This window comes from Hyalella azteca, unplaced genomic scaffold (assembly GCF_000764305.2).
Source record: "Hyalella azteca isolate HAZT.00-mixed unplaced genomic scaffold, Hazt_2.0.2 contig13457, whole genome shotgun sequence".
Taxonomy (NCBI): domain Eukaryota; kingdom Metazoa; phylum Arthropoda; class Malacostraca; order Amphipoda; family Hyalellidae; genus Hyalella; species Hyalella azteca.
In genome coordinates, this window is record NW_025943380.1 from 641,348 (window position 1) to 663,466 (window position 22,119).

General features: G+C 35.7%; 1 protein-coding gene across 1 annotated transcript; it reads right to left on the reverse strand.

Moving 5' to 3' along the window:
• Positions 1-679: 679 nt before the first annotated feature.
• Positions 680-20,428, reverse strand: LOC108672487. Its single transcript, XM_018160153.2, has 6 exons — positions 19,897-20,428; positions 9,128-9,633; positions 8,684-8,894; positions 5,472-5,599; positions 2,937-3,108; positions 680-2,478 (listed from the first exon to the last, which is right to left on the reverse strand). The coding sequence occupies exons 1-6, from the start codon at positions 20,006-20,008 to the stop codon at positions 2,129-2,131; spliced, it is 1,479 nt and encodes a 492-aa protein (XP_018015642.1). The 5' UTR covers positions 20,009-20,428; the 3' UTR covers positions 680-2,128.
• Between the last annotated feature and the right edge of the window lie 1,691 nt (positions 20,429-22,119).

Sequence of the window (22,119 nt, forward strand, 5' to 3'; positions counted from 1 at the left end):
GGCCGCATAACTCCATTGCATTGCTTGCTAGAAACGAGTCCTCGACATACTTTAACCAGTTCACGAGAATGTATTCAAAGCCGCAAGCAAAAGATACAACGGCAACTCCTAATTTCCTTGGCTCTCGGTGAACGCTGATGTGCTAAGAAAATGTAGTGCAATCAGTGCAACATTTTGTAAGCTCATATCAGTATTAAAAATACGTGTCGTAATTGCATTATTTGACTCGAAGGTATATAAATATGCATGAACATCAAATTCAGATGAAAATATTTTATCCTGAAAAGGATAAAATTAACATTACGAAATCGGACAACAGAATACACAACTTTCATTTACCGAATAGAAAGCTGAAAATTTTAAATCCGATCGCTTTGTCGTAAAATACAAATTGAAAGTGGATTGAAAATTTTAGAATCTAAGACTCATTACTTTGATGAACAATGAGAATGAGATCATACAGCTTCCATTGCAGACTGGAATTGAAAATTCCGAAAGTTTTTTTATTGGAATGAAGGAATGCAGTGAGCTCTATCAATAGAAATTAAGGTGCCATCAAAAGTAATGAAAACCTCTGTTTATTCGGGTATACTTGTTTGTGATTTTTTCTATAAGTTATCGCAAGGCACTGCTTTCATCAGGTGGAGGAAATTAAAAAAGTTAGTTATTATTTAATTTATTGCAGCAAAAATATAAACAGCAATTGCAGAAATAATAAACTACAGTCACTACTATCAAGTTGGTAAGCTTTATAGTTTAATTGAACCTCTGAACCCTATACTCCTTCAGATTGTAATTAACCTCATGCGGGCATTATTATTAAAGTAGGCTTCCTCTTAAACACAGGTGCCCGTAAGTTGTTGCACTTTTTTTGGTTGCATTCTAATTTCGATCCGTCTCTTTGGTTTTTAAATTGGAGAATGTCGGAGACTAATTGGGCATTTTCGTTCAGCACAATTCTCTTGCTCAAACAATTTTCGAATTGAGAATATGAGATTTCTCTAGAACATGGAGAAATAAAATAACCTTTACTCAATATAATTTTCAATTTTTTAAGTAAGACAGGAACTGAATACAAACAATAAGCTGTCCCTTCTTCAGGAATATAGAAGAAATTACCTAAAAAATTAACATTTTTACTGCTCCCAAATCCAAAGTAAATTTATTGACAACCTCTCGGAACTCAGTCCTGGTAGGAGGTTCCTGCATGTGACATCCTTCGGTTGCTTCATGTGTGATTATCTCGTCCTGAACACGGAAACTTTTATGTTCAAGCTAAATTATTGTATAATGTCCTTTTCTGGCCACGAAAAGAAGTCCCTGAAAACAGGCGGTAACCAAGTTCAACACTCCTGCGCTGATGGTTATTCAAGTTGATATAAAATGTTTCACAATTAGTAAAAAGAATTTTCCTTCACGCAGGAATATAATAATATAATGGGTAATTAAAACTTGATGAACTGGTCACACCCTAAATTTTTTTAGCTAATTTCTCATCCGTATCCAATATCTCAATACTCTTGCGTGTGTCATTAGTGCATATAATAATTGAATTTCAATTCAAATTTTATAAGAGTTAACTTTATTTGACGCATCCTATTTCACATCTAGAAAACACGCCAAAAATTGGGATTTTTCCCTTTTTCATTCAGAGTGACCTTCTATAAGGAAACAAAATATTCAAGCTACTTATTTGTACGAGTTTTTTTTTAATTCTAAGCATAAATACAGCATCTATTTTACAAGCCTAAACTATAATAGGTAAGAAACTTTCATTTATTCTTAGTTTCGTGAAAACGTCAAGTACAATTTTTAACTTAAATTTGGATATAGGTACATTTGGATTTATAAACGTGATCTCTACACAAGGTTTTTCCTTTATACTATGTCAATAATTACTTACCAGAGAGTAAATTTATTAACTTAAAATTATATATTAAGCCTGTCATAAAATGGCTCTTATGTACAACAATTTAAACAATTGTTCAATTATAAATATAAATCTTGAATATTCATTGATATTTCTCCTGTACATTAATATATAGACAGTTCATATCACATCGAGGGAATGATACAGTTACTGTACAAAGCTATTTCTCAGCTTGACATGTATACAGACAATGTAGTCTTAGATGTAGGGCTTAATCGCGACCGAAGGCGTTCCGATTTTGCGCGGTGACGAAAAAGAGCAAAAATCTCCGCGGTTGCTGCCCCAGTTCTCGCCCGACTGTTTGTAGCTGTTAAATGACTTCAATTTCTGTCCAGTGACGGATGCTTTTGTTTCCCTAAACATCGAAGACTTACCGCGTTTCATGATGATGTTAAAGTCAAGATCGTTAATGTGGTAGAATTTCAATGTCATCTTCGCCAACGCCGATGCAAAGATGTAAGCCAATGCCACTGCCACAAGGCAGGAGCCAGTGGCAAGGGAGGGACTCGCTGTACTGGTCGTCGTTTGCATTGCTGCTGGAGTCTCGCCTGACGATTGAAATTCAATTCAGTATAAAACGATTACAAAAATAATGGAAAATAATTTATAATGCACAAGCAATCAATAATCTAGCAAATAATACTAATTCATTGTGTCTTGGCGCCGCGATCAATGACCACTCTAATTAAGCACGGGACAAGTAACTTGCTAATATACCTTCATAATTTCCCGGGCAGTGTGATGTTTGGTGTGTTAATAGTTACTAATCAAACAAAAACATAATTCGATTGCCACGATCAATATATTTTCTGCTTGAGCAACACCCACGATCATTAATCAACCTGCAAAATTCTACGATGCAGTCACCTTACTAGAATCAAAGTGTTTAATCAATTGCCTTAGCCGTCACTGAATATTCTCTTGGTTATTATCATTGTGATATGTTTTAATTACCATGATACATACGATAATTAACATTGAGAGCATGGAACACTGTATAACTCACTCTTGAGAACATGTACGAGGATTGAGACGTGCTGTGCGTTGGCGGGCTGGCAGGAGTAGCGGCCAGAGTGCCACTGAGTGGCATTGCGGACCAGCAGCGACGAGCGAGTCGTCGTGTCGTGGTGCACAGTCTCGACTTCGACGCGCCCACCACGACCTCCGTAGTTCACGAGCTTGTGGCGGATAAGTGATAAGTAGAGACACGAGGGAGAGATAGAAGTGAAAAAGAAGTGACATTGTGATATGTATAAAGTTCAGTGCCAAGAGTATTGTGATGTGTATAAAGTAGAGTAACAAGAGCATAGTAATACGTGTAAAGTAGAGTGACACGAGTATTATGATGCGTATAAAAGTTAAGTGGTAGGAGTTTTCTGATGTGAATCAAATTAAGTGGCAGGAGTTTTGTGATGTGTATAAAGTGAAGTGGCAGGAGTATTGTGATGTGTACAAAGAAAAGTGACGGGAGCATTGTTATGAGTATAACATGAAGTGGAGGCAGCATTGTGATGTGTATAAAACGGGGTGCACAGTCTCGATCAATATATAACATCCCCTGCCACTGAAGTTCACTTGAGAAAATGATGTCGCCTGAGCCATAATACGTGACATTGCTGTGCATACCATTATGTTTCGCGAACGAGATGCAACAAGAAACTAGTGTTCATGCACTAGCCTAGTGCGGCATGACTCCGTATGAAAAAATTAGAAATTTCGATCACTGGGTTGTGGAAAATATGACCTCTTTAGCGTATTTCGAGCGATGTTGATTTTAGTTATGCTCAATGTCAGACAAAAATGATTAGTTCATTCCGAGTGCGAATTCGCGTTTCCATTCAAACAGGAAAATGTTCTTTGCAGTTAAATCTGAATTTTGAGCATATCAAAGTTCTTTACCCAAGACAAAGTTTTTACAACAAATTTTGCGTTGTGAATACAAACTGAAGTCTTGCGTACCAATAAATGGTTGCTGTCTACCTTGTTTTTGCCTCCTGTACATAAAAATGAAATTATTCTTTCATGTATTGCAACTTTCTCCTGGCATTCTAAATCTTTTATTTCTCTAAAATAATAAACGAAATATTCGTGCAGCAGATATTGAATAAATAGCATGACTTTTTGTAAAATAGAAATATTTTATGACCGGAGATCTAACTTTTAATTTTGAGAAAGATTTAGATAATTACATTTACCTTAAACAGCTGAGCTAACGGGGCACTTACCGTGCCCGATATAATCACAGGCATTTAGAACAAATCTACGATATTTCTGACTATATGAAAGAAAATATTTAGATCAATGCTAGTCGAATGAAATTTCGAACACTGTTTTTGAGACGCCCATTTGAACACACGAAAGTCTCTCATTGCAAAATCTGCAAAAAAATGTAACCTTCAATACAACTTCAGGTGAAACCTTTCTAAATACTCCATTACATAGCTACATTTTGCTAATCGGAAAATCTTAATTTTTGTTTCAATTAAAAAAAATCATTAAACTGAGTCATTGTCTAAATCGTTCATATTTACATTCATGAAAACAACTTGCAGGTTTCTTTGATGACGACCACGTCTTTATGATCTCGTGACAAGAATCTTGAAATCCTCATTGCTAGACAGACTTGATGTCATAAAGGCGCGATTCGGCGCTCGTAATTGAGGCTTGATCCTTCTTTGGTAATCTTGTATTCGATGGAGACGCTCTAACTCGCACCAAGAGCCTCCATGCTCAAGGAGCAATCCGCGTTTCAACAACGATTCTAAGCTACCACTCAGAGCAGGGTTGTAACCGTCTCAGGAGCGTTCGAAGGACCCATCCTATCGTCAGGGGATCTTCTTTACGATGCTAGCAACAAACACACCAGATGAGAATTGCTGTGGGACAAGTGCTTGTTCTTCTGCTGGGGCTTTGTCAACCAGGGATTACATCGGGTCGTTCAACAAATGAAAGCGTCAGCCAATAGTAAGGTTTCCCCCTTTGTAATCACTGCTGCTTTCAGTACAATTCTCCTTCTTTTCCAAAGCGTCGATATTGATTTGCTGTACATTGGGCAATTTAGGGAGGTTTTTCACGGCGACTTGGACACAATCAGGTAAACAGCCGAGCTGAATGCGTGAGGTTTTGTGAGGAACCTAAATTATTGAGGAAGAAATGAAGGGGAAGGTAGGTGCCACTAACAGTTGTTTCCTCAATCCGAAGTTGCTAAGGAATATTTGCCAGTAAGATCCTTTACGAGTTTTTTATTCCTTTAATATTTTTATAACTATTCATGTTAACGGTTACTATCTGCAATATTCAAACATGATTTTTTAACATAGTTTAAGTATTTAGTTGAATTTTACTGCGTCAGAATACTTAAAATATATTGAGACTTCATCTTCAGTGAACAATTTTTTTGACTTTATGACTGAGGTCTCGATGCGAAATATTAAAGGAAGTAGTGAATGATATTCGTAATATTGAAAGATACACTTTGATTTCACAACGTTATATTAACATTAAATACTACGATTATAAAGACCAACTCTTGACACTACACCTTGTCCCTGTGGTACCAGAGCACAAACTCTGGAGGTGAGGGCGAGTAGTGGATGAGGCACGTCAGGTTCAGGGTACTACCGTGGTCCAGGAACACCTCGCGGCCTCCTATCATCTCCGCTGATGGAACTGTGCAAAGAAACAAACATCGTGACAATATTTAGGGATAATAATTGTTTGAATAATAAATGATCCTGAATGACGCGCACTAAAGCATTCAATGTGCCTACTGAATAAAGGATTGGTATATATGTGGTGAAAAGCATTGACATAGAACTATTTACTTTTTGTGAGGTAACGCTAGAGAATTTTTGAAGCGTATTACCGTGAGCATTTATACCATAAATTATAGAAGCTGGAGACGTAGAAATGGAAGAAAATTTTCTTATAAATGTTAGTAGTTGAAATGATTTTTGCATTTTCAATATTCCTCTTAGAGCTGATGAGAACAATTTTTCCAGAGATTATTGACTTTGTTTCTTTCAAAGCTACTGAATGTAGGAGGATGTTGCATTTAATAGAAAATAGAAAGTGTATGCTTTCTTAAGGGGATTGTTTAGCCAGAGGAAGAACACCAGCTGAGCAAATGGTTATTGGAATAAATAATCTGCGAATATTTTACGGGAACCAAGGTTGAATGGATACCAAGTTTATTTTTCGCAAATTGTATACAATCGATGATCTCGCTCCGTTTCATTTTGGAAAGCAAATACAATCATCATCGTACAACATTGAAGATTACACGGCTGGTTAGAATGATGAATGATTTTTAAACGAAAATTTCGGAAAAATCGATTGGTATTGCAGGCTATCAAAAAAGAATTTGGGCGGAAATCCTGAAAGCCTGATATGATTTGTTCGAGTTTTGAATGAAATGTAGTTAGCCATCCGAGAAATCGCAGATATTTGAAAAAGGAATCGCAGTCGTGAATGCTTCCTAGAAGAGATTACACTAATCGGCTTAGGACTTTTACAGAAATTCTATTTTAAAAAGCAGAGGAGTATTGGGCAATTCAACGGTACATCCAGCTTCCGAAGAACTCTTATGAAAGGATTTCAGAAGAAGTATATAAAGATAAGCCACATTGATAGTTATTATCTCAAGAGACGTTTCAGGCCAAGCTGAGAAGAAGCACGTCCAATTATCGATATTATATTATCTGTCATTATACCCAGCATCATTTATTATCATGTTTCTAATGATATTCTAAATTTATTGCATAAATTATTATATAAATTATTTTAAAATGAATTCTAATTAATACTCTTCTAAGTCCAGCATTAATGTAAATGCTTACGTAGTTTCTTGTTACAAGTCTATTCCATTTTGCGTCATTCATAATATTGTGGGAATAATTTATGATACTTTTAAAACAATTCATCGAAATTAATCTCTTAGGAATTTTAATTTTTCTATCAAATTTTTATGTAGCACGAATATAATTTTTAAACTGATTGAGTTTTTTTTATAGATATTTTATTTGATCTTCACGCCGTATTCAGTAACCGAATAAAAATAGACAATGGCAACTTTTTACCTGCGTAGAAAAACGAAGAAACGTTAGGCCTGATTTCTTTAATTTGTGTTCTGTGTGATTTTATATCTCAATTGAATATCTATGTGAGATGTCCGCACGAAAAATAAGACTATTGAACATATAAGAGTTCGATTAAAATTTGCCTGCGATGATAAAGGGGACCGTCTAACCTAAATTGGAGATAGCCTATAACTCCTAAAGTTATTATCCGATCATCATGAAACTTCACATTCAAACGTAAAATGTAAAAATAAAAACATTTTACTTCTATGAATTTTTCGAAAAAATTGATAGAAAACGTGATATTCATAGAAAACGGAAAAATAACGGTTACTATAGAAAATCTAATGATTCTGGTACCGTTGAATGCGTTGAAAAGTGAGCTTTAAGATGAGCCCAAAAAGTGGAAAACGCCAAAATTGAAAATTTTAGGTTAGACGGTCCCCTAAAATCGATCTGATTTAAAATTTATTATTATTGAAATATAATTAATAACATATGGTATATTAAAATTAATCATTAATAAATATTAGTGCATATCGTACATAACTATACAATGTTACATGAATAATTCTATATTCAGCTGGCTTACATTGCCATTTCACCAAGAACTTAAAATCAAAGAAAACGCCAAGTGAGTTCAGCACATCATGATTGAACCGTATCTAATTTTTGCTAATTTTTGTAATAATCTTGTGAACTGAGGGCAGAAATGATCTTGGAAACGTTTTCAATGAAAATACAGCGAATTACCAAGCGTTTTCGTTACTTTGAACTTCTTATTGTTGCAAGAAACCTAATGCATATAATGAAAATGAGTGACATAGGCTTAAGGCGACTACACGATAAACCTATTTTATTAATGTTATCTTCTGAAGCATTGACATCGTACACGCTGGGACATAAAGTAGAGCTGCTGGAGAAAGAATGCAAGACTCTCATTAGTTACGAGCCTTTCATTAATTAGGTACTTCTTCATTTCTAGTGGATTATTTATCACTTGCAGACTGTTTATTGAGGTCGTTCATCGATGAGATAATGACTTACAACGAACTCACTTAGCGTGAATATTGGCTGAATGTGCTTCGGCTAGCATCACTGAATACTGAATACACGGTGAAGAAATTTCTATACTTTGTGGACGAATTCTTTAGACAATTAGATTGCTACACAAATTATGTCGACGCTGATATTTTGTTTTAGAAATAATTAGAATATCTTCATCTAAGTTTTAATAAGTTGACCATCAAGTGTTAATTCGGTGTCAACATGAACAGAAATTTTAATGTCTGGGAATTTCTTGCTACTAGATGTTGTTTATATTGAAGTTATATAAATAGTTTACATACTGGATTTCGGGAAAGGTTAAAAATTAAAATACTTAATCCACGAAAATGGTCAACCTAATTTATTTTAACCCTGTATTTGGGCCAAGGAGATCATTTATAACTTTGAAACTTATTAATTGATAATGAAAGTGGCTAATTTATTAACTGATCGAAAATTTTTGTCAGCTCGAATATTAGATCCAATCTGTCATTAAAGGGTTGAAATAATTAAAATTTTCACACCAATAACACTTATTGAGGCCAATACATCTTCCTATCATGAATTTCATTTAGGCCAAATATTTGAATTGATCTGCCTGTACTTTAATATCTCACAATTCACTCACCAACAACGCTGAGTTTGACGGAATGCGTCATGACAGGCTTGGTCGACACGGAACACACGTACAGGCCGGAGTCCGCAGGCTCGGGCTTGCGGAGAACCAAAACCCAGTCTCCTGTCGCCTGGTCGCGATGAGCAGAGAAGCGATGGTCGTTGGCGAACGTGAAGGATCCAACGGTTAGGACGTGGAGATCTCGGTGCCTAATCCACGACAGCTGCGCAAGATAGTATATATTATGTGGATTTGTTTACGTATTTGCTACAATATTTATGTTAGATCTTTTACACAGACGGACTCCCTACATGTATGCCTATCTAATTCCTATTTCAGCGCCTTCACTACGCTACTTGTTTACAAAATTGTAGTTAATATGGCACAAAAAGACATAAATTTAGTGAACAAAAAAATATCAGCGCATTTTATTCAGTTTTGAATGCGTAAACTCACCGACTTAGAGCCGAGGTTGCGCACCATGCAAGGTATGTGAGCTGGAGCCCCGACCGCAGCCGTCACTTGTGTGGGGGAATTGTCATCAAAGAAGGGAACTTCCTCTTCGAGTGGCTCCAAGTTCCCATCGACCATCGTCACAGAGTTCCATGGGTCACCTGCAGCGCCAAAAGCATAACCTCTACCGTAATCAACGACGTTCTGACCAAGCACGTAATCGGGCGAGTCAAAAGAATCCTGAGCGTTGGTCGGGAAGTCAAATCCGTAATCTTTACCAGCCACGACGTCGCCATCGTTGGGATTGGTTATGATGTTGTGGTAGACAAAGTCATCGCTGCTGTGAACGTTCGTCTTCTCGGTTCGAGGAGCATCCGTGATGGCAGGCAGGACGTGCTCGAGGGTCGTGTCCACAGCAAACGAAGTTTCTGTGAACGCCTCGCTGAGTTCCTGCACCGGCAGCCTCGTACTGGAGCTCAAGCCATCCACTGCGCTTCCTTTGACGGACACTGGAAAATATTAAGGACAAATTTTTAGGAGGTGTTCTTTTTATATCAAATTACGTGACTAGTTTTAACGAACATTGAAAGTGATATCGTAAAAATAATTTTAGAAAGAATTCAGAACGGCAAGTTAAAAATTTCGAGAGCTTGTTTGGTGGGTATTATATATTTTTTATTTTTCAAGTCGATATAGATGGCAATTGTTCATTATTCATTATTTTGTATGACATAAAGTATCAGTTTGGAATGCAGGGATATCTTTGCCTCGGCTCCCATAATAGACGAACTATTATCGAAGAATAATATAATATTTTCTAGATTAAATTAATACTAAATCATTGAGTTACTTTGAAGCTACCCAACAAACTACTCATGAGCCAATTCATGAATTTCACTCATGTCGGCTTATTTCACACGACAGCTTAGGCGCATGGACCTTCAATGCAGCTAAGCTGCCAACAAACTTGTGTGGCGTTGTCATGTATTTCATGATAAGTTATATATGATCGCCACACAGGTGATATGCTACAAATTATTGTCACACAGTTCATGAGACATTACACAAAATTTTCCCCTAGTTCACGATACGTTACACAAGATTGACACAAATTTAATGATCCATTACACAAGATTTGTATACAGATAATGACCCGTTTCTCATGATCGTCACACAGCTCATGATACGTAACACAATACTGTTACAGAATTCGTGGTCCGAACTCGCATGACCAAAAGCCTGGCAAATTGAATTGAGAAGTACTCAGAGTTTCGTTAAACTTGTAGCAAGCAACTTCGCGGAAAGTTATGAAATATGCTTGTTCGATTTAAGCAACATTTACTCCTTAGTGTATTCGACTGCACTGAAAGCTATATATTTCGCGTGGCTACTTACGTATTAAAATTCTAGCAAAATCATGAGTGAACTTTTGAAATCTGAGTCGTAGAAGCGTAAGAAATGTGAATTAAAGATTGTGTGATGTAAGGAAAGGTTTTTGTTATCTTTGATTTTAATAAATTTTTAAAACTAACAAGAGAAATTTACATGTAAATAACTCTACTCGTAAAATGTAAGTAAAATTATCTACTATTGTCCCGAAGTATTAGGTTATGAAATGAAAATATTAATAATCGTGCTTTTTTAATTGAAAATTAAAAGAAACGATGAAATGAAACCACTTAACTAGGGGCCGACGAACATTGAATGAGTCATGAGAATGACTCTTACCTTATTATGATAATTTTGGAAGTGCATTCTTCTTTCAGTAGGTTAAATTCTTTCCGTCGAATAAACTTTACGCATATTAACAGAGCGTAAATTAATCACTAATACGCCTCTGATAACTAGTAATTTTCTGTTCGATTTTTCAGGCATTTATGCCATAATTTTGTAGGTGATGAAATGCAGATGCTTTTAAACTTCACATGACTCCCCATCATTATTAATCATCTTATTTACGCGTCCTATTAAATGTCTTTACAATGAAAAATTTCTTCCCAAGTTGTTCGCACATTTGTGGACTATCAAAAGTTTTATTTTCAGCCACCGCTTTCTATTTAAATTCCACACAAGATATGAGAGTATAAAATGAACAGAACGCTATTAAATAAAGAGCTACAAAATCTAAAAAATAACGTAGCATTCCATGAGACGTCCAAGTGTCTCAAAGTCGGAAAGCGTTTACTGGCTGAACTATTTAGGCTGCTTCCCGCGAGCAAGAGGAAAATTTATCGCCCAGGAAGCGATATTCCCACCTAAATTCTTTATGGTTTGAATTTATCCTCATTCTCTTGAAGCGACCATAAAAAATGATCGGGTGTTCATGTGGCCTATAAAGAACTGCCGTAATAGGCAATATTGTGTGAAGTGCCAGGCTTTTGAGTGCTCGGCAGGGGCGATGGACTGCCTACCTGCTCGGCGTCCTGCCTACAAAAACCAACTAAATTCGCCTGAGATAGAATTCGTGGAAAATAATAATCTCGGCTGTGCAGCGTAGATCGTATCAGAAACACGGAACTTTGATGTTGAACGAAAAGTGCAGTTTTATGAGATACTTATGTGAATTCTGGGCGATACTTGGTTTTTGAAAAAATGGAGTAAATTTTCTTGCACCGAAAACTATTCGGCCGATACACCGATCTACGGGCTTTCCAAAGGTGTTCCAGTTAAAGGTTTCAGACAGTAAAGGCATTAATTCAGTTAATTGATACTTTTGCACCTGCTTGTCCTCCTATTAATTTTTGTAGACTCTACGTAAAATTCCGATGGTTTTTTGATTCGTGAAGAATAATTTATTTCCCATTTTCGGGCAAGTATGGAGCACGCAAGATTTAGTTTCAAATCCATTTGAAATAAATATTCTAATGTAAAATTTATTCGCTGCCTGTCAAATAAGATTGGTTATTTTTATCCAGAATAATACATGGTGGTATAAAAGAGTTACTTGGCTCGGAGGCTAAGAGTATTTTTATATCGCCAAAAACTTCTGGACAGGGGTCGCTATTGAATAAAATAGCGTATGTTAAGTGCTTTAGTTTATTCAAGCCTGGAAGGCTCGCGAGAATTGTTCGTTGCTCGATTTAGAATAAAATTTCCAAATCACTGGATCAATCTCAGCTCCACGCAGCGCAATTTCTTATTTCGTGCAGCAGGTTCTAAAGCGACTGTCGCGTCCAAACTGTTGATTTTTAAAATAAAGCATCAAAATAAAGCAGGCCAAAAGCCGCCATTCCCTATTCATGGGTCGAGATTATTCTTAAAAAGTGGCGTGAATATTCTGGACAGTTTGCGCATAAGACGAAGGAAATCATTAAAATACTTACTTATGTATTAATATTATTTTTAAAATATACTGTAACAATAATTATAAAAATTCAAGCAGATTTGAAATTGTCGGACCTTTTACTTCTGAAAACATATCATCCGTAAAATAAAAAGAGATAATATAAAATGAGTTTGTATGACATGTTCTGTGAGACTTCGAATAAAGTCAATATGTTTTAGTTTGCCTTGAAAAACTTCAACTTGAAAATTAAACAGAATCTTCAAAATTATCGTCTTTTTTACAACACTTCTCTTTAACTTCACTTCTTGTCTGTTTGTTTGTCTGTCTGCTACAAATCTTGTAATCGAAATTTAATACACTTCTACTTATCCTATCGATCTGAAATTTTGCACACTTGTGTAAAGTTGGAGACAATGCATGAATCAAATGCCAAAATAAATTATTTTAAAAATTAATTTATTTTTTCAATATTAAAAAAATTAAAAAATAATTTTGTCTTCTACAAATCTTACAACTAATATTTGACACACTTTGACCTGTCTAATTGTTTTGAAATTTTGCACACGTGTGTGAAGTCAGAGGCAATGCATGAATCAATTAACAGAATAAATAATTTAGAAAAAAATTATATATTACAAAAATTTATATATTATCAATAATTGAAAAATTAATTTTTTAATATTCGAAAATTAAATGAGAAATTCATTGTACATCCGTAAGATTGGAGACACTGGATTCTTTGGAAGTGTTGTCTTTAAAAAGTAATTTTTAAACGTATATTAATACAACACTTCTCTTTAACTTCACTTCATGTTGTTTGTTTGTCTGTCTGCTACAACTCTTATAATCGAAATTTAACAAACTTCTACTTTTCCTATCGATCTGAAATTTTGCACACTTGTGTAAAGTTGGAGATAATGCATGAATCAATTGACAAAATAAATAATTTTAAAAATGTTAAATATATAATTTTTTTGACATTAAAAAAATTGAAAAAAATAATTTTGTCTTTTAACAATTTATAATCAATGTATCAACATACTTCTGCCTGTCCAATCGATCTGAAATTTTGCACACTTGCGTAAAGTCGGAGACAATGCGTGAATCAATTGACAGAATAAACAAATTTGTAAATTTAAATTTCCTTCATATATAACAAAAAATTCAAAAATTTATTTTTCTACTACATGGAAATAAAATTAGAAATTCATTGTAGATGTGTAACATCGGAGACACTGTATTCATAAGAAGTGTTGTCTTTAAAAAGTAATTTTGAAACGCATATTATTAACGATATGAACAGCTATTTCGAACATTTATCGCCCTTTTAAACGAAACGCAAAAGTGAATTCTATTCATTGAATGAAGCCAAATAACGTCATTGATGTTTTAATCATTGTTATACTCATTTCATGAACTGACTATAAGTTTCCTATGATTACAACTTATTTTAAAGTCCAGTAGAAATAATTCAGAAATGCCTACTATGGAAGTAAATATTACGGACATTAATTCTATTGTAGTTCAACGAATTGCAAAATAAATTAAGCAGCCTTGAATATGCATTTTTGATTGCTATTTAGAGCTTCCATCAAGCGATAACAATGAAAGGAAAAAAGAGAAGTAGTCGATTTATATTGCCGCATTAATGTCTTCCCAGTAATATTAATTTGAAGTAATCAAAATTTTTAAAATTCGAAAATGAAATGAAACTATATTTGCATCGTAATTTTATGATTTCTGTTTCGGAATATCATATAAAAATTATTATGCACGAACAATATATAGAATAATATAGTACAATTAGACATAAACGATGGTTAACCAGAACTCAATAAAATGTTAATAAGTCAATAGTTCAATAATGTTCTATAAATTGCAAACGGCCTAGCAAGCAGTGCATGTAGCTAATACCGAACCTCGTGAACGCAATTGACTGCAAATTTCTCATCAAGAAACAGCGGCTTATGCTTGAGTCGGATAACTTGTCGCTGAGCAGATTGAGATATGCAAGTCAGTATAGCAGCATCGATCTCCGATACTCATATTGAAGTGTACGCTCAAGCTCCAGAATTAGGCTTCGCTATCTGCTCTATCAGTCTTGGCCCGCGGCAACGAGATCGCTCCTTAGGTCGATTGCGGCAACAGGCATGAAAATTGGAGGATGTTTTGTTTGTAAAAAAAACGAAATTTACATAATTATTGGAATATTAAGATATATATTATGTAATGATACGTTTCTGATTCGTTGCAAGTTTTCAGTGACATATTTATTTCGTATTTTAGCAATACATTTTAGATAAGATATAAGGTACACAAGATTTGTAGGGTCAAAATTTTATGATACAATAGATTTAATTACCGCACGCATGTCTTTTCTTAAATCACGACCGTAATTACTTTAATCCTTAAAATAAAATCTAGATCTAATTCACCTATCTTCCTAATTATATAATTAAATTATTTAAAAATTATAAATTTCTAATTATATATTAAAATTATATAAATTATAATATAATTATCAATGTAATTATTCCTAACTATATTAATAAAATTCACGAGTGGATTTTATTACATGTTTTTTCCAAGTTAACCTGCATTCTAAGCATTTATGAAAATACCATGCATAGGGGTGTATTATTTCAAATAATTCTGGAATGCTTGCACGTGGCACACGATTTACGACGGAACAAGCAGTCAAATCTTCATGTTTTAAAGAGTCTCCAAATGAGCTCAGGTAGAGCGCGGTCATTTGGGCCGTATTCTTGCTAAAATTCATCGACCTTCTCTGTCGACGACAGCTGAAAATATTGCGTGTCTTGATAGCTTATAGAATAATAGAGAGCGAGCCAATTGAGATAACAAGTTTTGTAGTCGATTTTTGATCAGAACAGAATTGCTACGTTCACTGCTGTTGTAGATGAGAATAAAAAGTCTATTTAAATTCATTGCATTTCTCATCCGTCCACTTCGTAGAATACCTGAACTTGAAATGGAGCCGTAGAATTACAGCGTGTTTTGATTTGTGATCAGCAGCACAAGAGTATAATCAGCATTAGCAAAAAACATATCAAACTCGGTAAAAACAGCGAAAAAAACATATCAAACTCGGTAAAAAACCTTCACAAAAATCGAGGAAAGCAATAAATCTGCTCAGAAGTCGCCCGACTTGGCTCAAATATATTCCGCGCTTCTCAGGCGGGAAATCAATTTCTAGTCCGAACTAATTTGTGAGTTTATATAGTGTCCTGAGAGTATAACAAGGGATGGCCGAAGCTGAGTCTACCTAGCTTGCGAGCTGCTCAGAGGCTACGTTTCAAGACCGGCCGAAGCAGACATAGAGAAGCTGATTTACGTGCTTGCTGAGTCGGAAGCGACACCTATTGTACATTCAGACACGCATCCAAATTTATGTACGGAAACAGCAATAAAAAAACAAACGAATTTAATGCAGTATATTAGCATAGCCGCGTTCGAGCATCGGGAGCAACGAGCACAACATAGCTCGCGTTCGAGCATCAGCAGCAACGAGCACAACATAGCTCGTGTTCGAGCATTAGCAGCAACGAGCACAGCATAGCTCGCGTTTGAGCATCAGCAGCAACGAGCACAGCATAGCTCGCGTTTGAGCATCAGCAGCAACGAGCACAGCAACAGCATAGCTCGCGTTTGAGCATCAGGAGCAACGAGCACAGCATAGCCGCGTTTGAGCATCAGCAGCAACGAGCACAGCATAGCTCGCGTTCGAGCATCAGGAGCAACGAGCACAACATAGCTCGCGTTTGAGCATCAGCAGCAACCAACAAACGAGCGGAGGTAACCTGACCAGCGGCGCGGCTGGGCGTTGCGTGTCTCCCGGGCATTCGCCAGCCTTTCCAAGGCTTCGATTCTGGCCGATGTGCAAGGGCTATGCAATTCATGGCACCAGTTCATTCGGCGATGATTATTGGTACAATAGCTGCAGGTCTCTAGGGTCAATGGTCCACACTCACGACACGATATTCTACAACCGCCGCACAAATCGTATCCGGGACCTTTTTTTTCCCGGTTTTATATCTTGATTGCACGGATTACTGCTGAACACTACAAACCATACTCCATTCACTCAGTTTTCAAATTCTTTGTGAATGCAATTTTGATATAATATAAGAATCCATGTATTATGAATTGATTATAAAATGAAGTTTATGTTAATTTTTAAGTTTTATATCAATTCTCAAATTATATATACTTTACTTTTTATGAGTAAAAATTTAAGAAATGTTGACAATTATCATACATATTGTGTTTAGATTAAGGACGTTTTGTTATGACAACTTTTGTTTTATTTCTCCTCTGAATTTATCAAAGCATCTTTCTAATTTTAGGCAAAAGTTTATTTGACTGATTTGTGCAGATTTTCAAATCAAACTTTTGTTGCGCAATAATTACGTAAGATGTTGATTGTACGGATATTATGAGTAAATTTGCAATACTTTCGTTCACAGAGTTCTGGAGGCCGAGCCATTTTCAATGAAAAATTCAATAATGCATGTAAGATTAAAAATTTTCTTCCTATAATTTATTCGGTATAGATTGAAAACCAATTGCCTGAATGGAGATAAAGTTTTTCTCATTGGAAAGTAATTTGAATCGAAATAATAGTAATAGTAAATAATAGTAATAGTAAATTATTAATATTTTATTAGGGGTTAAGTGTTTCAACATGAACCTACAAGTTCAGCATGAACCAAAACGGCAGCCTACAAGTGACCAATACGAGAGCCTACCACCGACCAATACGGCAGCCTACAAGTGACCAATACGTCAGCCTACAAGGGACCAATACGGGAGCCTACCAGTGACCAATACGGCAGCCTACAAGTGACCAATACGGCAGCTTACAAGTGACCAGTACGTCAGCCTACAAGGGACCAATACGGGAGCCTACCAGTGACCAATACGGCAGCCTACAAGTGACCAATACGGCAGCTTACAAGTGACCAATACGGTAGTTCATATACTCATTATCAGCATGCACTGCACGGCTTTCATGCAGTATTATTCTCTCGCAAAAATAGAGAAATTTAGGAATCCAACATATTTCACATTTCATTTAATCGTTCATGTTTTCTTGACTTAGTTTTGGAAACAAATTTAGGAATTCAACAGATTTTCTTGACTTAGTTTTGGAGTTTCTAATTCATTGCATAAAACACAAGCATATTCAACGTAGTTGTTTTTAGCATTAGGCTTCCAACTTTAAATGGATTTAAAATAACACATGCGAAAAAAGGCATTCATCTTTACCCAGTCAGAAACCTGACTCGAGCCTCCAGGCCTTCGTCTTTTTTTTTTCTATGGAAGTCAAGAGCTGCTCGAAAAAGTATCGCAAAATAAAGAGTTTGGCCATATTGTGCGCTGGATCGCTTCATGAATCGCGGACACACATTGCAGCATTTCTGCAGACGCATTTGCAATTCAGTTCATCTGACCTGAGCAGATTGCCTGTCGTCATCCTGGCCGATCCTGCGACTGTTCTGAATAATTTCCCCTCCGACTGCGTTGTTGACATCCAGCAGCGCAGTTTACTCGGGGATGTTTCTGATGGATGTGGATGATTTTATCGAAGGTCGGATATGATGGAGCTACGACGCCGCGGCGATTTTAATTTAAAATCTTGGACTCGGCTTCCGATGATAGCACAAACGTTGCGATAATCGAAAATTTTGAGCCAAAGAGATTTCTGGCAAAGAGATCATTTTCTGGCATAAAGGTTATTAGAAGCAAATTGTGGAACGTCGGGTGTTATCTGATTTTTAAGCAAAACTTGCAGACATTCGGTGAGAAAGAAGAAATATTTCCACCACGTGAGCTTTAAAGGGCGCAAAAACAATCGCAGGAGACAGAAACATGTCGCGTTGTGGAGACGCCTCATCTCGACACGCAGAGGCCGTAGAGCAAAAACACCAGAAGCGACAGAACAAATGTCACCTTTAACCACAAGTTGCTGATAATTTCAGTTCAGAAACAAAAACCTGTTCGTAGGGCTTAAATTAATGGTTAGTTTGATATTGGAGCTTAAAGGTATCGTGTTAACCTGACAATTTTTTCAGTAACTGAAATTCAATGAAATATTAAACGAATACTCGTGTTTGGAATCAATTTTTAAAATTTTAATACCGGGAACGGTAGATGCAGATTTGCGAGGAAATCTTTTTTTGTGAGTTTATTATTAATTATATAGATTTTTATGACTTGGTACTTTTAGGCCGATTTTTTTTGAGGACCAAAGATTAATTTGTATATTAAAATTTTCTTGATATTCTACTGAAATAAGCTTATCGTATTTTGAATATAAAGCTTAAACTTTAACAATTAATGATTTCTATCAGTTAGTTGCCCGAAATTATTCAGTTTCATAGGTATTTCAAACTATATCTCAAACTTTGATATCTTAAACTTCGCTAACTATACAATGAGAAAAACACGACACGCATTCGCTTCACATTCTCTTTGCAATCTCGATGAAAGAAGATAGCATTCAAGGCCAGAATAATTTGGCTAATTCCATGGTTTGGAAGCGCGAGCAAAAAAGTCAATTTAGAAACTGGAATTTGCTCAAGAAAATCTTTCACTGAATTTAACAAATTTTTCCATGAAAGCTCATTCTTAGATGGATTGATGAACTAGACATTTATATACTAAAGTAGACGTCAATAATTTGACGTCCAATTTCAATTTTTTTCAAAGAAACCAATCGCAATGGTTGTATCAGGAGACTTTTTCCGTGTCAAAAATGTTCACTTTTATTTGTAATCGCAAAATTTGACTAACAAAACCTTTCTTCATCTATCGTTGAATTTTAGCATGGAAAATTTACAAAGGAAAATTATATAGCATTTACAGGTTCAGAAGTTGGACAGCATGTTCAGAACTTTTAATTATGCAAAGTCGAGGTATATTCTCCAATGTGCGAGCCGAACAAACACTGGGGTAAGGTTCATTGAAAACACATTTAGGAGATACAACGAATAATAATTGTTGGGACCTCGACTGCTCTCGTATGATTGTGATTCTGATTATAAAAAGCGAATTACAGCGTTAACCATCTAGTTGAATGCAATGAAAACATCGTGTAACTATAATATTCACTCTGCTGAACGATATTTCCAGACATTGCGAAGTGTCTGAGCTGAGTGATACCAGACACGATTGAGTGTCAATGCTTAGTGCTTACACACTCTTAAAGGTGGCTGGTCGGGACCTAACAGTTGCTTTAACTTACTGGTCGCCGTACCCTGTAGGATCCAAAGATTATCAACCAGAGATAATTTGCAAATGAGGCAGCACAATATTATCAATATTTTTGTTCAAATAAGAAAAAGTAAACTTATGCTTTAGTGCATAAGTTTGTTCAAGTAAACATGCACTAATGCTCATTGAATTCTCTAACAGACATTACTACAAGTAATCAACAGGAAATTATAAATCGAGACCAACTTACCTGCCAGCAGCGTCTGCAGGAAGATGAGCGGAACGACAAGGCCTTTTGGTTTCATCTTTGGTGCGTGCAGGCGAAGTCTCGAGAGACCAGGCCGCTTAACTGATGTTATCATTCCTTTAATTGAGACTAAAAGACTTTTTAATTTATGACGAGAAATAACTTCCACAGAAAATAATTTAAGTGAAGTCTCTCAGAAGAGAAGTGCCGTCGCTCCACTTGAAGATCAAAAGAAGACTCTGTCTGCCGTTGAAATTTGCGCAGGAGATGAAAGTGACGATTTGATGTTTAATTTATGTCGTATTGCTATTTACACTGAAATATTCTTCACCAGCATGTAATATTGACTTTTCTTAATATTTGGAATTAGTTCAAATTAGATCCATGGAGAGTATGTTTCTTAACCAGTTGTTTGAGTTAAGAAATATTGGTCCGTCATATTTTGGAACAAAATAGCTTCTATTAAATTCAATTATTTTTCAGTAAAATTTTTTCACATAAGATTGCCTACCACTCCCTTGAACTGCAGAAACTGAGAAACAGAATTAATTAATTAGTTTAATCATCTTTCATATATTATTATATCCTCGAACCGAATATCATTTTCTTTAAATTTTGCACTGCTCTTTACTTATATTACTCTTGCTTCTTGCACTTATTTTTTACCAGGTAATAAATGACTAGGATTTACGTCGTTGGAGGCGACGTGTACCGGCTGAGGCTTCGTTAGAGCGCGCGACTCTCCAGACACGTTTGGTCAGACCGACGCTGACTCAGCGTTCCTCCACGCCACAGCATCGAAAAATACCTTGAGAAATTACAGGGCTGGTAAAACGCTTGCCCATTCAACGCTCAAAAGTTATCCAATAAGGACAAAAGAAGTCGAATTGAACGAAGGAATTTTTTTTTCTTGAAATTACTGGGAAGACTGCAGTTTAAGCAAAATATATATATTCAAGGAAATGCTGTCAAACAGTAACGCAACCATGGCATTAATTCGATATGCATGACACAACGTGACCAAATGTATAACTGATCGTTCATTTATATGCTAAAATATTTTAAAAGATTCAAACAATTTCCAAATTAATCGCGACACCTATAATTGTGACTTGTTTCCTTTGGATCAAACGAAAGTGCAACGGAAAGTACGACCCCATGCATATTTCGATACATACAGGGTGACACAAAAAAAACAGAGCTCATAAAAAGTTGAATAATTTCCACAATACTCAAGTAATCCTGTTATTTGTTTCAGATTCATTAAGAAGACGGATTGATCTAAGAGTCTACCACGTGTGAGCTTCGAGATGCCTTGGACTACAGAGCAAAAGACATTTGCAGTTGAGACATATTTTCGGCTAAAGTCTTTCCGGGAAACGCACAAGTCTGCCTGCAGCGCCGGGGCGCGCATCTGGAACATATCTTTGAGCGGCTGTAGAACAAAGAGTTTTTGTGGTATAGAATTGAGATTTTGCAGATGTTGGCTACATAGATTGTACATAATTCCATAGAATTTTTGTTTCAAACTGAATAAAATTTCAGGAGTTATAAGACTTTTAGTGAGCTCTGTTTTTTTTGTGTCACCCTGTATAAAGCGTTTCTTTTGTTAGAAACACCTTTTTGATGTCTCTATTATATAAAACTTTTCATTTATTAGAAAACTCATTAGACATCATAGATTTCCGTAGCACTTAATAACTTATTTGATTTACTGCACTAGCGCACAGAGGTGAATATTTTAATAGCACCTCTAGTGTCATTATAAGCGATTACCACGGGTGCTACATCACAGCGTTAGCTCCATACAAGCTTACCGTGCCAGTTACTTTGACACGTAAGTGAGAAAAGTCACGCATAGGTATTGGGTAAGCTGCTTAGTCCCTAATATAGCATCGTTAATGCTTCTTTAAAAATACGGTAATAGATTTTTCTTTCAAACGATTGAAAATAGAAGAAAGAACGGTTAGATTTCGGGACTTTTGTATGGAGAAAGTTAGTACATGAACAACAATGGCCGAATGAAATTTTATAACCTACTTTTAAGATATTGATTACGGCTTCAACAAAGTTTAATTTAAATATTACAAAATGATAAATCAATTCCATAAATAAATGAATAACAGATGAGGAGAACATTGAATTCCTTCTATTTATATGTTAGGATTACTTGTCAACACATAAATTGATTGCCAACAAACGTAGGTAGATCGCAATCAATCTTTA

What these genes read in the sequence shown, in the direction of transcription:
- LOC108672487 (XM_018160153.2), bottom strand. Translation starts at nt 20,008, where the DNA reads ATGATAACATCAGTTAAGCGGCCTGGTCTCTCGAGACTTCGCCTGCAC. An exon ending in CCTGCAGACGCTGCTGGCAG is followed by an intron (nt 9,634 to 19,896) that starts GTAAGTTGGTCT and finishes AATATTTTCCAG; the next exon opens with TGTCCGTCAAAGGAAGCGCA. An exon ending in TCTGGTACCACAGGGACAAG is followed by an intron (nt 3,109 to 5,471) that starts GTGTAGTGTCAA and finishes ATCCGCCACAAG; the next exon opens with CTCGTGAACTACGGAGGTCG.